We start from the raw sequence: 16,656 nt of genomic DNA, 5'->3' as shown, positions 1-16,656 counted from the left end.
TAGAACGATAAGATTGCACTCGACCAAGGGGTTTGCGGTGCAAGTGTTTGCGGGTGGATGCCTTTTTGAGGCGAGGATGGAGACTGCTGATGGAGCTCTTGTGAAGCTCCGCAGTTGCGCGAGACTGTGTGCATTGCGGTGGATATGCGTTTAATGAGGCTGCACGTATTCTGACGGCTCCTATTGGATGGATACCATGGTGTTGTAAGACGCTTGCTCAAAGAGGCACCTGGCCTGCGAGTGCTATCTAGACTATCAAGGCGAACTCGCTTCTCGAATGCGCCATTTCTTCCAGCAGCAAGCAATTCAATTCAGACCCAAGTTTGTGCGCACATTTTCGCTTGAATCCTATTCATTCATGAATCCAGACAGCACAGACGAAGCACGGACGTGTGGCGACAAATTTTGCGACGACAATGTGGCCGAGGCGTTGCTTGCGGCTTTCAGTGTTGCTTCATGGAGATGTTGTGTGCATTTCCATTGCCAAGCACTGAGGTACTAACGGCATGTACAAGTACAACGCACATTGCGTTGCATCAGATGCTTGCGGGAATATATTACCATGTGTATTAGTTGTTGCCTTGGCCATGCTGGTGTTGGATAGCGAACAATCGAACAATACGTAAGCTGGAGCCTCTCAAGGTCCAGGCGACGATGCCATCGTGGTACAGTGCTTGCATCTTTACTTGACACACCGGTGCCACCAAGTCTCTTTAACTTAGCGGAAGCCCAGTAGATATTACGGAGTAGCCCGAAACTCCATCAGCTCTGTGTTGGCAGTTTCCCCTCAACGGCGCAGTGTGGATACAAAGGCTAGCTGAGATTTTTCTTTTCTTCTTTTCGAAGTTCTACTGCCAAACAGTGATAAAGGAGTGATGGCAACGCCGACGCTGTTAAGTAGCGAAATCACAGATGCTGAGTAAAATGCATGATTTCAATTTGCAGTTGGGACGACTCCTATAGGCCCCAGCGGGACGGCTAAGGCGTTCCTGGGCTAGCGTCAGGGGCAGCGCTATTGGCAAGTTGCAAAACACAGTGCCGGATGCAGGGATCTGTTGCCTCAGATTGGCCCTGGGACCGTGCAAGTCAGCTGCTGTAGACATTGCTTCATACTGTGAGGGGTGCTTCCGTGGGCCCTCTGTACCTGCGTCAGGCCCCTGCTAGGCCCCAGCCCGCCAGCCCTTTGTTTTCCTCTTTCGACCTGCTGAATCACCAGCTAGACGACGCCGCCTCGACTGGCGCTCGCATCTGGTGCTCGCTCTGGAGCTGCTGCCGCCACGCGCAAAGAAACTGGCCGCTGTAGCACGGGGTTAGCGATGGAGGCGATCCCTGGTCGCTGATAGGCGGGCGATAGCACTGGTACCTGGCTGTTGTGCCTCTTGGGCGCGGCGGCCCGGCGCTAGCACTGCTCAAATTAAACTCCCTACGACCCTGGGAAGCTCGTCGGCGCCGGAGCTCACTGACCACAGCAGGACAGGCTCCAATCTCCAATCCCCTTCGGTACTGGTACATGGACCTGCGCGCTCGACCCCTGGACCGCTGCTGGGCCTTTGCCCTGCGCTGTCTCATTCGCTGCGGCAAGGGGAGGGGAATTGCCCGCGCGCCCAAACCTGCTGGGCTCCCTGCAATCACTCTGCTCCTCACTGCGGTCCCGGGCAGGTACCGGTACGCTGGGCGATGTCCGCTACGGGCAGCTGCCGCCTGCAGAACACCCAATCTGCTGCCCACCGGACGCTGCCTTGTAGCGGTACCTGCGCCGGTGCTCGTCCATTTGCGCCGTCCCACCAGGCCTATTGTGCAGGGCCCATCGCCTTCCTAACCCGCTTCGTCTCCCTCTCCTCTCCTTGGGGCTTATCCGTCTCTCGCGCTCTTCCTCTTCTCTTCTCCTCTCCCCATCGCCAGTCCTTCCTTTCTGTCGACCACTGCGATTTATCGTGCGAAACCGCCTGCAAGCGGGCCTGTCACTCTTTTTTGGTATTGCTTGTCAAGCTCTCAGTCATTCCTTTTTGCGAGCTGCTTCTGCGAACCAGCAGCAACAGTCATTCATTGCTTCTGCCCGTCCGGTTGGCATTGCACATTCTCTATTTTTTTACCCGCTTTTTCCTGGCTTCTTGGTTCTTCCTTGGACGAAACGTCGATCGACAAAGCTACCTATTTGACCAACTTTCTCTCGTTCGCGGGCTTTGCCTCTGGAAAAGAAGAGCTACCAATCGGTGTAAAAACAAAACAAAAAAGACAAAATTCACATATTAATGGCGATCGGTACATCACGTCGACTATAATCAGCAAGCGTCATATATAATATCTTTTTGTTTCTCTTTCGACATATACTTCACCAGCAAATAATTTTTAAAATTTATTTCGATTAGGGGGATCTGGAAAGATGAGCTTCATACGAGCTCGAGGAGTTAACCCGGCCACGGCCGGGTTGGTTGCGCGTGACGCACAAGTCTCTGGGATGGGATCGCGAATGAACCTGCGCCGAAGCCTCGAGTCCATTGGATCTCTGCTGCGTAGATCAAGCTCGGCCTGTACCGCGACGGATGCCTCCAACACTTGCGAGAAGCCAGTTGGACCATCGACCTCGACGCTCGCCATCGTCCTGGGAATCATGTAAGTGATTTTGCCTTTTTTTTTTTTTTTTAGCCGAAGAAGTTGTCGGTCCCGGATGGTGAAGCTAATTGGTGCAGTATTCCGGTCGCTGTGGCCGTCGTTGTTTTGTTTTTCCTCCACCGCAGGAACATGCGCCGAGACAGGCTGGAAGAGCTCAACGATCCTACCAAGGACCTGGATTTTGGGTTGGGAAATGCTTCCTCCAAGAAGCGGAAGAGCATGTTTGGCGGAGTTGAAAAGGCTGCGCACAAGGGTGGACTCTCCATGGACATGAACCTCTCGTCACCGTATCTTCTTCCGCCGGGCAATACTGGATCTCGCGAATCTATTCACTCGTATGCTCGAACCCTCCAAACCGAAAATGACCCCTATAGACAAGTTAGCCAATACGCGAATAGTGATGTTGGCTCGATCCGATCCTTCAAGACGACCGACAGTGGAAGACGCCCCCCCAAGTCCAGTGCCCTGGCCATGCCTCCGACTACGCCGCGGGCCCATTCGGATGAGAAGGAGAATCCCTTTGCTACTCCCACCGCTCCCATGCCTACGCACCAGCCTCCCCCCAGTGCCGCCGAGGTCCACGACGTCATGGTTCCCGTCCAGCCAATTGTTCCAGAAATCGAAACTGTTGTCGACGTCTTCAACGCCGACGAATTCGAAGTGCCCGATATCCCGGCCCCTGCTCCCGCTGCCCTGAAGCTCGACGGCTCCCGAAGCCCCAACATGGAACCGAGCTCGGCGCGTTCATCTGCTTATACCGATAATGGTCGTGCCTCACACGTCAGCCCCGCTGACATTCCCCAGATTCTCTCTCCCGGACAACCCACTCACCAGGATGCCCACGCACATGAGGAAGAGCAACCCCGTGGCCGACCTCTATCTCGACTTCCTGAGCCTCAGCAGGGCGGTGGTCTCGGCGTTCCTCAAAACAACGGCAACAAGCGACTCTCTGTGGGATTCAGGCCTCTGCCTCCTAGCGAAGCCATGGAATCTGACGACCCTGAAATCCGCGCAAACCGTATTCGATCTTTCTACAAGGAGTACTTTGATGATTCAAGCGAAGCGCCCCCTCCTATGCCCCAACCGCCCCAGCACCTGCAACAGCAACAGCAACAGCAGCAGCAGCCTAAGCCTCAGAGACAGGGCGGTCCCGATTACTATGAAGACTATGATCAAGGTTACCTAGAGGCAGCTGCTTACTATGACGCCGACACCAACGCCTTTGTTATGCCTTATGCCCAGCCCGTTACCCGTCGTGCCATGACTCCACCTCCCAGCAACCGTCAAGGTGCTCCGAGGGGCGGCTCGCGTGGCCCCGGCCCGCGCTTCCGCGGTGCTAATGGAAATGGCGGAACCTTCTCTCCCGGCCCTGGCGGACGCCCTCGCGCCGGATCGGCCTTTGGTTCTCGCGCTGGATCGGCCTTTGGTCCTAGACCGGATTCCTCCGCATCTGGTGCATGGGCTCGCCAAAACCAGCCCAAGAAGAACTTGCCTCCTCCGGCTGCTTTAGCCTCGCTGCCAACGCCAGGAAAGCTCGGTGACGATTCTTTCGCCATCTTCAACGCCGCTGATTTTGCTCCCCCGTCAAGCATCAGGGATAAGGTTGCCGGCCGCAGCGAGAGCCCCTTTGGCGAGAGAAAGCCCTTCCTGCAGCCACCAACTGCATCTACACCGCTGGCGTCTGCCTTTGAAGATCTAACACCTTTACCCAGCCCGTAAGTACCGTTGATCGTATTGATAAAAAACGGGAAACGATTGCTAACACGTCTTTAATAGACACTTGCTCCGAAAATCCAGCACCTTCACCGGCCTGGATTTCGCCCCTCCCAAGAAGTTTAGAGATCCCGAAGTTGCCAGCGACGCAGGCAGCATCAGGAGTAACAATAGCGGCATCTCTCAGACGCAGCTCAATGCCATCCGCAGTGGAGCAGGCCGCATCAGTCGCCTTCCAGGTGACACAGTTTTCACGACAGCTGCCATGGACGACCAGCTGAAGCCCTCATGGACGCTGCGAGGTTAGATGGGAGCAGAAGAAGGTGAAGGTTCTAAGCTGAATCTCGATGAAGATTAGCATTTCTTTAGTATCAGCGTCGTCATTTCTTGCTTACGGCATTTTGCATGATCTTGCCACCAAACAGCGGCATTCGAAAGCGGCTTCTCCTCAGGGAGGTTTGCGTTTTATATTTTGTTCCCTTCACAAACAAAGGAGTAATTAGGGGATTTTTCACGACGGAGCTCTCTTTTCGAAAGTTTTTATATCTTATATGTTGGGCCTTTTTTTTCCAATTTTTTTTGTGTTGCTGCGATGTTTGCATATAGATGGACACTGGAACCTAAACAACAACCTCCCGAACCGAAACACATGAAATATTATATCTCAGGTGACGACGACGACTTCGTGCCTCCTCTTGTTTGGGCATCTGAAGGAACAACAACTGTACATAGGCAATATAGGTCAATCAGATGCACTCACCCGTGTTATTATATTCTTCTTCCCCCCGATATTTTTTTCAGACAAGATTGTCATGATATATGATTAGTTTTATTTTTGCAATATAACAAGATTTGGTCAATTTGTGTCTTTTCTCTGCTTGCTGTCTGTCTTGTGAGCTTATTGTGCTGAGAAGGCCGTTTGATGGGAGATGAAGTTGAGTAACATCACGTGCTGTTTACTCTCATGTACTACCTCTGTTTTGTTTCCTGTCGGATGCTTTGACGGCCGTTATTGTGGAGCAACGGGCTTGACGGCAGCGCTAAACTGCTATGATGCCTTGGTTCCTTGATCAGTAACTACAATAATAGTAGCAAAGGGATCTCGTGGCGACTCTTCCCGATCTCGTGGCTTAGTATAGAAAAGGCGATCATCATCACTCATTCCATCACTACGACTAATACTGGCACTGCGGTGTCAATGATGTCTCGCTCCAGCTGCGGAAGCAGACATGCGCACTACAAAGGTACGTCAAATTGAGCCAGGCTGAATATGGCCATGCAAGGGGCGCTAATAATAACAGTGTCTAGGCTCGATGTTAGTAATCCACACCCCCCACGGATCCGTGTGTTGTGGCAGTGACGGGTGGGTGAGACGGGCAGTGCAAATTTCATTTCCGTCGCTTTTTTTGCCTTTTTGTTCCCTTGCCGGCGGGTTGTAGTCACCTGGCGCTAATACATCCGTAGTGATGGCTTGATGGTTGATTGCAATGATAAGATGCATGCGAGGTAAGGCTAGTACTGCTTATATCCCACTGGGACGAAACGAAGTTTTCCTTTTTATTCTACTTACTTGTAATATGATTGTTGTGAGACAGCCAAGCCCGTGCGTAATGGATACGCAAGATTCGCATCATATGAACATGCGCGCTCCGTAAATAATAACGGGGAATTTACCAGGGGGTTGGTTTTTCTGAAATGATTTGCAAACGTCGTGTGTGCGAGCGCTGCGCAGCACTTACAAGCAACGATGCGACCCAAGATCTGAAGATGATTCGCTGGGAAACTAAGTGATTCTCCCGGGAGGCGAAAAATAAAAATAAAAAGTACAGTGGGAAAATAGCAATGGACGTCTTTTCTTTTTACAGCAAGGCGATGCGATAAGGGGCCAAAGACTCGTATATACGGGCTGAGAAAATATAAACAGGTGACTTTGCCTGAAAAGGATTCACCATGTGCAAACAGGCAGTGCTAAACGGAGCGGCGGCCTCTCACAGGTACCGGCCGCGGCTGACGCTGAGTATCTTTCTAGCGGTTACCCAGCTCCGTAATCTCGCCTATCAGGTGCTAAGTAATCCAAGTCATCATCTTCTGAGCTTCAGCCAACTGCGAGACAAAGGAAAGGAAAGATAAAAAATGAGCCGGTCTGGTCAATCACCCGGGTGCCAACTTGAATTCAACAGCCCCATCCGCCTCAACTTCAGCGCTACTTGAGTTCGCAAGGGTTGGGCCCAGTTTCTCCGGCTTGGAACCGGCGCATTTTTCTCTTTGTCGGGGAGCTGCTAGAGAAGTGGTGGCTTTTGGCATGATCTGCTAGCAGCTTCAGCCACTGGCTGCACTTGGACAATTGAAGTTGATGGGGTTTGCGCTGCTGCTGTGGTTTTTCCATTTGGGGGGGAGAGAAGCTTTGCATATATAAGCTTTCGGGGAGGCAAAAAACCTTAGCACAACCTAGATTACCGGCAAAGCGAAAACAACATGTTGAGAGTTTACATGTGAAAAACCTACAACATCTAGTCTCTGCAACGATGTCGAGCAAGAGAGGAAACATGTCAAAAACATTGACAGCCCGTCAAGAGGAGCAAAAGAAAGCACAATGCAAGAGACAAAAAAAAAATTGGCCGAGACTGCAGTACGAGCGGCGCTAAGCCAGAATAAACCCCCCATATCGTCCGGTTTTTCTCTTCTCTCTCGGGTGCGTCAGAACTTTACAGCTCGGCGTTTCCTTTCGTATCGTCGCCTGTAGCTTCTCTTGGCCTCGTCTTTTGGGCGTTTCTCACCCGCGCAAGCCCAGCCAAAGCGATTGAATTTTTTCTTCCACTAGACTAGCACTCAGGTAGTTAGGGTGACTTTTTCCCTCGTCGGACATGTAAAGCGCCGGCAAGCCTTATACGCGTTTATGCTGCTGCAGTTGATCGGGGCTTGGGCTCGGCCTTCTCTCGTCATCAAATCCTTTTTTCTTGCTGCCCACCCCTGGCAGCGGCTCCCTGTCCAGCCTGGCTGGCTCGTGTCTATTCTCGTTTTTCTCTCTCTTTTCTCTCGCGCGCAGTTCCTAAGCGCCTTCCAGCAGCTTTCCATCCTCCATCTCCTCTTTTCTGCTCTCCCACGACGGCAAATACACAAGCAAGACACGCCCCTCCACTCCGCGGCTCCCAAATCTCCACAATCGCGCTGCTTGCGGTTCCATTCGCTGCAACGGGTGCGAATCTTGTAAGAGCCTAGGCCGATCTAGCTTTGTTTTTTTCCTGGCCGGCCCGTCACAAAGTCGCTGCATCCCAGCTCTGCGGCTGGATTGGACTGGACGCCCTCTTGTGTTTTACGAGGCGGAAGCCGACAGCGAGTGAGAGAGACCCATCTCGGGACAAGCATCTTTTTTCTCTTCTTTTTTACTAGACGGCGGCTGCTTTCTTCTCGCATCTGTTTCGCCGTTTGAATTGATTGCTTCGTTCCGCGCGCGCCTAAATCCGGGTTTTTTTTTTATTGGATTCGTCTCTGGGAACGCTGGACTAGCCAGACAGGTACGTTTGCGGCTTCTATTGTCTTGCCTTTGGCCTCCCTTATCAGCCCGAGTCGTTGCTGCGACGATCTCGTCTGTTGTGCTTCCCCGACGTCTTTGGATCTTCTCTTCCTGGGCGTGTGATTGGGTTCTCGCCGACTTTGTGCGCTGCGCATGCGTTCGGCCTGGAGCCGGTGCATGGCCTCGTCTTGCTGGCTTATCTGTGTTGGCGTTGTTGCCTTCAGGTGCTCAAGATGATGATTGCTACTTGCCTTCTACGCTGCACTTGTCGCTCAATCTACCTTCGCGGTCTGCTTAAACGCATTCTCGGCCTCATGCTGACATGACACATAAACACAGCCAACTCACACCTCTGGTCAATCTCGTCGGCGTCGCAATGGCCTCAACCGATCCACCACAGGATTCGTCCACACCACCGGCGGAAAACGCGCAAAACAGTTCCACGGCGCCTCCCCCTGAGCAGTCAACGGCGCCTCCCGATCAACCGCCAACGTCGAGCGCACCACCTACACCACCACCATCGTCGACGCCTTCGCCAACTCCATCGCCGACTCCATCATCAACCCCGTCTGATCCCCCGAGCTCGACTCCGTCGTCTACTCCTCCGCCAGAGAGCTCGACTTCTGCGCCACCTCCCCCGTCCTCGTCTTCGACTACCGAGCCGCCGCCGTCGTCAACCCCTTCGAGCACATCATCGCCCTCTTCAACGCCGGATTCCTCGACTTCTTCCACCACAACGCCAGAGCAATCATCCACCACTCCGCCTCCTTCTTCAACGACGCCACCACCGAGCTCTACTCCTGATAGTTCGTCATCAACAACTACAACTCCGCCGTCATCTAGTGATGTCACTGTTTCTGTCTCGGGCACCAACGGCTCTACCGTTATTAACGTCGTCACGCAAACCACGACGCCTACAGACTCTCCAACCGGCGTAACTACCTCTTCCACCTCCACGGCAACCCCGAATGGCGTTGCTGGCAAGGACAGCGGCGGTGGTCTTGATTCAAAGGCCAAGGTAGCCATTGGTGTCGTCGTTCCCATTGTTGCCATTGCTATTTTGGCAGTGATTGGCCTCTTCTTCTGGAAAAAGACTCGCGCGCGTCGCCAGGCAGAGGCAGAGCGCCGCAAGGAAGTCGAAGACTATGCTTACAACCCCAATGCTGATCCTACAATTCCGGTTGTTGGTATGTCTGGTGGAGACTCGTATGAGATGAGGGAAGAGGAATCTGTGGGATATCGTGGCTGGGGATCGACTACTCTTGCTGGCACCTCAACGGGCCGCAAGGCTTCTACCACGATATCCGGCGCCACCAACCATGGATACTCTGATGTTTCGCCTCCTCGTGACAACATGTCTGACGCCGCACTGATTGACAACCAGGAGGGAGAGATTCTCGGTGCCATGGGTCCCGCAGCCGCAAACAACCGAGGTGACGTTAGACGAGGAGCCTCCAATGCGTCTTCTTCATACAGTGCCGGGCGGTCGGACGGCTCCGAGGGGGCCGTGGGCGTGGCTTATGGTGGTGGCGGCGGCTATTACGATCAGTATGGTTCCAGCCCGTATGAGGCCGGCTATGGCAATCCTGGCGACAACATGCCCGCTCCGCCCATCATCCGCGATAATCCTGCACGACGCAGCGCGCGCGTTGAAAATCCCGGCCACTTCCCGCAGCAGAGCGCTGGTATTTCCCAGAATTTCTAGTTGGCGCGGAGTGTGAGACTCGGACGAATTTCTTTTTACATTTTAACGCCCGTTGTGTTTCAAGGATATCCTGGGGTTTTGGAAGATGCTAAAGGACCATGAGAGGCGTTTCAGGTTATTCTGTTTTTTTGCGACCACCTTGTTTAATAATGCTTTGCATACCATGAAATCTGGGTCTTCTTCTTTTTTTTTATCTACGCTCGCTATTACATCCACACTCTCGCTTTGTTTATTGCGCCGCACAGCACAGCACAGCACGGCACAGCTGCATATTTCACCCCCTTGCCGTTGTAATTGGCATTTGAGATTGAGTTTGTTTACATTTATTGCGCAAAAAGACATGATTTAATCTGGACAAGAGCATGGAGGAAGGGGAAGAAAGCAGGAGGATGAAGACGAAGGCCCTGCTTATGATGTTCGTTTGTCTTTGCGACAAGATGGAGGAAAGGGTGACTGCTGTCATGGCTGAATGATGATGGAGTTGAGTCAATTGCTATTTCATGCTTAGTACTCGGTACGACTGGCGCATGTATTGGTCATGACAGACAAGCAAACGATCAAAAACACAAAAAAAAGAAGAAGACGCACTTTGTACATAAGACATACGATATGCATCTGCGTAGCGAGCCCCCGATTTGTCTACCACTACTACCTACTGCTACGACTGCTGCTGTGATTTTTTCACCATTTCAGTCTTGTCATTGTCATTAATGCCCCTTTTTTGTCCAAAATAACACATTCTCCTTCCCCTTTTACGTATTTATCTAGGTATTTATGCTATTTATAAAAAAAAAACATTTAGAACTTCTACTACGCTATTAATGCTCGCTAAAAGTAAAAAAACATCTTTATTCTTCTCTTTGTGCAGGTATGACCGCTTATAATGAAGAAAAGTTAGTGTAAATGCTACTATTCTCTGTGGACTGTAAACTTTTCATATCATCAACTTTCAAAGTTGTTGTGAAAATTCTCTTTCCACTTCTCCTTAGGTTGGATAGATATAAATAGACGAAAAAGAAGTATTCAGGAGTAACATGATAGGACGCCTCCGTCCCTCTTCCTGGCTTGCTCTATTTTGCCAGAGCGAGATTTGACTACTCAATTATATCAGCTAGAAACTACGCATATTTCGTCCCGTTCATGTTTTTCAAAAACATAATTTTACATCAAGTCATTATATTTCTACTTAATAGGTACTGGCTTCTCTACAAGTATCTTCCGTTATATGTCGGAAGATAGTTTATATCATCTACGACAAAACACCAGGCAATTTACAAACTACCAAATAAAACTCCCAGCTCGTCGGCAAAAAAAGACAATTATCGTACATGCTTTTATTTTCACATTTTCCCCTTTCAACTCCAAAAATCACCCATGTCCCATTCGTGCCTCATCATTTCCCCGCTATCATGTCACGCTCTCAGCCAAGCCGTCGCTGCGCCTCGCTCTCCCATCCCCTGACTCAACTCCATGCGGTCCCACCAGAAGCGACATTGCTCCAGCTCCCTCTCCGTCAACGTCCTCGCCTTTACAGGAGTACCTTGATTCCGTCCTCCCGCAGCCTCGTCATTGCCCTCTCCAAAAACCAGAAGCTTGCCCGCTCCAGCTCCTGGGACAGCAGAAGAGCCGCTGTCATCCCCCAGGGGCGATTGAAACTCGGGCCACCGTTCATCTTCATCCCTCGGGTCCAACTTACCAGACGGAGATGAGCAAAAGGAGACCCAGCGATGGTTCATTTCTTTGGCAACGGCTACGAGGCCTGGCGTGAACTCGAGAACGTTAAGATCGTGCGTCACGGCGGGAGGCTGGTCGCTGTGAGAGGCTGCCTTGAAGGGGGAAGACAGAGCGGCGTATTCGTAGACGTAGACGCGGGCTCCGGCCCTGGATAGAGTGTGTGCGGTGTGTAGTATGGGGCAGATGTATGCATAGTGGCCGTATGCCTCATGAATGCGGCGGAACTGAGCCCCATAGGGGCGTTTCTGAGGACCGCCTATACCGGGAGGTTGGCGATACGGGGAATCTGGGTCGATGAGGGGATCTGGGTAGAGCAGCTCGAGCGCATCAAGATCGTCCGCCGAAAAGGAAGGAATGAGTTTCTGGAAGAAGGAGCGGAACTCGGCGCTGGTAGAAGCATGCTGGGGCGCAAAACTAGTGCCCTCGTGAGAGCAAAAGCCTGTGATGATGGATAACTCCTTTGCGCGGCCCGAACTGATAAGATCGCGCCACAGATTCAGGGGCAGATCGGGGACGGCGCCTCCAGGGCCATCAATGACGGGCTGGAAGGGCCAGGTCACGGCTGTGTGGTGCATGGCGTACACGGTAAAAGAAGACTGGATGAGATCGTCGATGGGGAGAGAAGCGAGCGGCTGGTTGTTGGCGTACATGCCGAGCTCATTCAGCTGTGCAACGCTGCGAGGATGTGAAGGTGAGAGGATAGAGCGCGCGGTAGGAGAACCAGACTCGAGAATGGCTTTGCGGAAGGGAAGGGGAGAAGGATTGAGCATGTGATGGCCGACCTAAAGAAGCAGTCAATATTGATATTCAACCATCAGATATCACCATCAGCATCAGAACTCACAGAATGCGCCCCGGCACTCGATCCCCAGAGCGTGATATCGTCCACATCCCCCCCAAACTCGCCAATCCACTGCCTCACCCACTCAACCGCCACCCGCTGATCCCTCAACCCCAGATTCAGATTCACGCCCTTTGGCGTCGCCTCCGTCGACCCAGCCAAGAAGCCCAGCGCGCCCAGACGATACGAAATGCTCACAACCAGCACCTGGTTCCTGCCCCAGGCCACAAACGACGCCAGATCCCTCTCCGCCGGGAAGCCAAAGTTAAAGGCCCCGCCGTGCACGTAAATCACCACCGGCAAGTCTCGCCTCGCAGCACCACCAGCAGCCGCAATCGCAGCAGTGAGAACGTCCCCATCATCGCCGCCAATGCCATCGTCACCATCACCGGCCGCCACAAACGCCGACGCCGACGCCGAAAAGGACGGCCGGACAATGTTGAGGCTCAGCGGGTCCTCGGCCGTTGCGTGCGGCGCCATCGGGAAGGGCTGCGAGGGCGCAGGGCGCGAGGCGTCAATGACGAGACCCGGAGCCTGACCGTCCAGCGGCATTGCGACGGCGGGGCTGAAGCGCTGGGCGCTCGCAAAGGGGATGCCATGGAAGATGTCCAGCGCCTGGGGGTACTTGGCCGAGGCGGGCTGGAAGGCGCCCACGACGGTGCAGCCGTTGACCGTGACGGTCGGCGAGGAGGACATGGCGGGAGCCTGTTTTGGTCTGGATAAGCGTTCAACAGTTGACTGAGACTGGGTATGAGGCTGCAAGTTGATAGTGGAGGTTGGCGATGCCTTCAAGAGAGCTGCACGCGAGTCAGGCTGGAGTCTAACGTACGTCTCTCTGTTCCTTTATTCTTCGTTTGGGGTATATCCTATTGATTAAAGCCTAGAGAGCTTATCAAATTCAACTGAACAATAAACAGTATGGCGAAATTGTCTTTGCCTGAAAGAGAAAAAGATGAAAAGATGACGAGATAAAATGGGTGGTAAACAGGCTGTAAACTGAGATGAGTCTTTCCCCAAGCTAGACCAGCTCCAAGCTTCTGACAGCTGACAGGATCCACGTCTTAAGCTCCCCAGCTACCAGCTACTGCACCTAAGGCGCTAGTTGGAAGTCTTTAGGCGGATACACAACGGCTGAGTTACTGAAGTGGTACAAAAGCTCAGGCTCTGTAAGATGTCGATGATGTGTTTAATAGTTGTAAGAGGAAACTGAAAAGAGCAAAGAGGCAAAAAATGGAAGGATTATAAACAGGGCTAGCTCAAAAAGAATATGGAGAGGCCAGTGAATGACTGCAACGATAACCCGCGTCCCTAGCTTCAAAATTTAATAATACAAGTGAATTAAGTGAATACCAGAAACCGGCCGAGCCAATAAACCGCCGTCTGTATTTGCCTTTTCCGCTTCAGGCGCTTGGCCTTTTTTTTTTCATCAATCCTTTCTACACTCTCGGACCGAATTGCTGCTCAAGTTGCCTCCCCATTTACTAGATAGATAGTCGATTACTCTGTCGTTACATGATTTTTTTTGTTTTTGTGTAATAGTCATATTGTATGTGATTAGCGCTACTATCTATACGACTATCTATCCTTAATGGCAGACGACACAATATACATGCAATTCTGTCGTAGTGATATAGCCATGTATGCACTAATTCTAGTCTATTGTTCCAACAATGCATTCAAGCCCGGCCAGCAGATCCCTTTAGTCTCATCCACCGTGCTCCAACATGTCCGCCCAATGATCGGCCACCAAATAGTCAGCCCTGCATCTCTCAATGCCACGTCCTCTCCATCCTACTACTTTTTACCATCAATCTACTACACTATGTAGTATATCAGTTAGTAAGTAGTAAGAGCTAATGTATGTTACTGTGACTCTAGTCAGTAAGTATTATTGCGCCTCGACGGCGACAATTATGGGATCGCTCCCAAAAAAAGATGTAAAAGTCCTTGAATCCCAAAGCGTTGGCGGGTGCTCAACGTCAAATCCAGATGCCCAAAACTCCAATTCTTTCCTTTGCCCAATATGCCCTATTTGTACAATCCGATCCGTGCCCGATACTCAATACACTCTGCCCCCTTGTGTAGGCTCCCTCTCTCTCTTTAGTTGGAAAATTGTTGAGTTCTTGTGCTGCTCAGACAATGTAGAGCATCTGAGGCAAGACAACAAAGAAAAACAAACAAAGAAAAAAACACCAGCTTATGGTGGAGGCGAGAACGACCAGAACAAGCCGTGGGTATCGCCTCTCAAGCTCAAGCTTTGGTGATGATACCATCCTTTCTTCGCCTAGTTACGGCCCCGATTCCTACTTTTGAGGTGATGTCTCCTTACGGTGCTTTCTCTCTGCCCACTCTCGGCTCGCCTTCCTAGAGCGCTCGGCTGCCTCATCGCGGGCTGCTTTAGCAGTCACTGGCCTTTCGCTCATGTCACAACTCTTCCTCTCGTTGATGCTTGCAGTGTCATGTGCCTGGATCTCTTTGCTTCGGGGTTTGAGCCGCGACATCATGCCTCCTATGGACAACAGATTCTTACTCTTAGATGAACTGCTCAACGATGCCAGAACAGTTCTATTGATCTCTTCAGCGGCCGCCATCATGGAGCTGCGCCCGCCGCGCTTCTTCTCCGTCTTGATAAGCGTGGGTGTTGTCGGCTCGTCACGCACAAGACCCAGCGATAGCCGCTTGACCTTATGCAACGAGGCAGCCAGTCTTTCTGCAGTCTCTTCCTGAATTTTGGCTTGGCGAGCCCGACTTGCCACCGTGTCCCGGGGGAGCGTGCTGGGCGTAGAGCTTGGCTTTGCAGGCCGTGCCTTGAATTCCCGTTTCTTGCGCTGCTCTTCCTCTTGGACCTTGAGCTTTGCCTCGCTTTCCTCCTTCTTCCGCCGGGAGATGGTATCTCCGGGCAACTCAAAGGTGGGCCTGGGCAGAGTCTTGCTAGTTCTCGGCCTGGCTGGAGGAGCTTCTAATGCCTTGTGAGCCGCGGCTTGCTGTGCTTCGCGGGCGTCACGAACTTCCTTCAAGCGTCGAGCTACAGCCTTACCTGGTAACTCAAACTTGGGGATCGTAGGCGTTTTTGATGATCCAATTGTGGACTTGGCGACCGTCGCTAGGGTGCTACCAGCTTTGGACATGAACACGCCAAGACCCGACCGGCGGCTCAGAGATCCTTTGGTGGTTGGCTCTTCTGGGATCTTCTCCCGCACCACAAGCGACATAGACCGACGTGGCAGCGCACTAACTTTCTCTGTAGGCTTGACGCGAACTGTGGCCGGCGTACCCGCCACGGCCGATCTTTTCGAGGCATTGGCTGCCTTGTCTACCGCTGGTTGCGGGCCGGCTTTTGCTAGCTGCTGCTGTTGCCGTTTTTCTAGCAGCGCCAGTTGTTGAGAGTGCAGCTGTTGAGAGGTTGTCAAGTCATTCAGCGCCTCTATCTCATCCTCCAGCCGGTCTAGCTCCTCTAGAGAGTCTTCAATTCGTGGCAGTGAGAACGATGTGGTCCTTGATGAGCTCTCGCCAAAGCTTCTGTCGCTCACTGCCGTAAACGTCGGCGATACTGCGTTCTCAACAGCATATACAATCTCCGGAATCTTCATTGGCGGCGTTCCTGGACGGCTTCCGTCTACCCAGGTAACAGATTCGTCGTCCTCGCCCATAATCCGAGGCTCCTGCATCTCCACAGTCCAATTGGCGCTGTACTGCAACGGCGTAGCCAACAGATAATATGAATTGAGCGGGCACTCGCTGTCGCTATGAGGCGCTCGCTTCTTCTGCAACACTAGACTGCAGGCGTATACCGTATCGTCAACGTACTCTTCAGAGGAGCTGTCGTGGATGGTCGAGTCTGGAGACGGCAGATGGGTCATCAGCCACTCGAATTGACCGGCCGAGTGCTTCTTAACCTGCTCCCAGATGGAACGCTCGGTAACCGTGTCTTTCAATAGGTCGTATATTTCAGCGAAGCGCTCTAGCAGAATCGCAACATATGTTAATGACTGGTTACAAAGAAGGAGAAGAAGAGCCCCAACAATTGCGACTGTATGCCAACACACCTGGAGATTCACGAGTGGACTGTGGCCCCGTGTTCTCATAATTGTGCTTGTTGACACTCAGCGCAGATGCTGCTCGCGATGAGTCGAGAGGCCGAAATGTCTCTGAATCAACCGCTGGCCGACGTCGAAATGGCTGTGAAGCTGCTTTGGTTGCTCGACAGAGAGTCGAGGGGGATGTTGCCACGACATGCTTCTTCGGCCCATGAGCAGAGGCAACATCCGATGCCTGTCGACCCTGGCCGTGACATTGACCTGGGCAGGGATCCTGGTCGACACTACCCCCCGCTAAATTCCGCTTCGACGAGGTGATTTGCTTTGTCGCAAGATGAGGTAGTTTCTCGTACTCGTAAAAGTCACGAGCGCTGGCGGGTCGCCCAAAAATGTCGGGGCGAGAGCGAACGTCAAAGGTGCTTCCATTGCGCCAAGTCTTATTAAAGTCGCCGGCCTCTCTGGCCGATGAGGCTGCAGTCCTGCGCTGGACCATCACTTC

The 16,656-nt window shown here is 52.3% G+C and overlaps 3 protein-coding genes across 3 annotated transcripts; 2 read left to right on the top strand and 1 right to left on the bottom strand.

The window, feature by feature from the left end:
* Window positions 1-2,383: 2,383 nt before the first annotated feature.
* TGAM01_v210414 (hypothetical protein) lies at window positions 2,384-4,633 on the top strand (the record flags this gene model as incomplete). Its single annotated transcript, XM_018810240.1, has 3 exons — window positions 2,384-2,613; window positions 2,691-4,328; window positions 4,390-4,633. The coding sequence occupies 3 exons, from the start codon at window positions 2,384-2,386 to the stop codon at window positions 4,631-4,633; spliced, it is 2,112 nt and encodes a 703-aa protein (XP_018656555.1).
* A 3,583-nt stretch (window positions 4,634-8,216) lies between these two features.
* On the top strand, window positions 8,217-9,545 carry TGAM01_v210413 (hypothetical protein; the record flags this gene model as incomplete). Its single annotated transcript, XM_018810241.1, has 1 exon — window positions 8,217-9,545. The coding sequence occupies one exon, from the start codon at window positions 8,217-8,219 to the stop codon at window positions 9,543-9,545; it is 1,329 nt and encodes a 442-aa protein (XP_018656556.1).
* Window positions 9,546-10,957: 1,412 nt separating this feature from the next.
* TGAM01_v210412 (carboxylesterase) lies at window positions 10,958-12,816 on the bottom strand (the record flags this gene model as incomplete). The annotated part of the gene is made up of 2 exons (XM_018810242.1): window positions 10,958-12,061; window positions 12,124-12,816. 2 exons carry the CDS (start codon window positions 12,814-12,816, stop codon window positions 10,958-10,960), a joined length of 1,797 nt encoding a protein of 598 aa, XP_018656557.1.
* Between the last annotated feature and the right edge of the window lie 3,840 nt (window positions 12,817-16,656).

This window comes from Trichoderma gamsii (assembly GCF_001481775.2).
Source record: "Trichoderma gamsii strain T6085 chromosome Unknown Scaffold_62.2, whole genome shotgun sequence".
NCBI lineage: Eukaryota > Fungi > Ascomycota > Sordariomycetes > Hypocreales > Hypocreaceae > Trichoderma > Trichoderma gamsii.
Note: the sequence above shows the minus strand (reverse complement) of the source record. Positions and strands in the feature narration are given on the sequence as shown.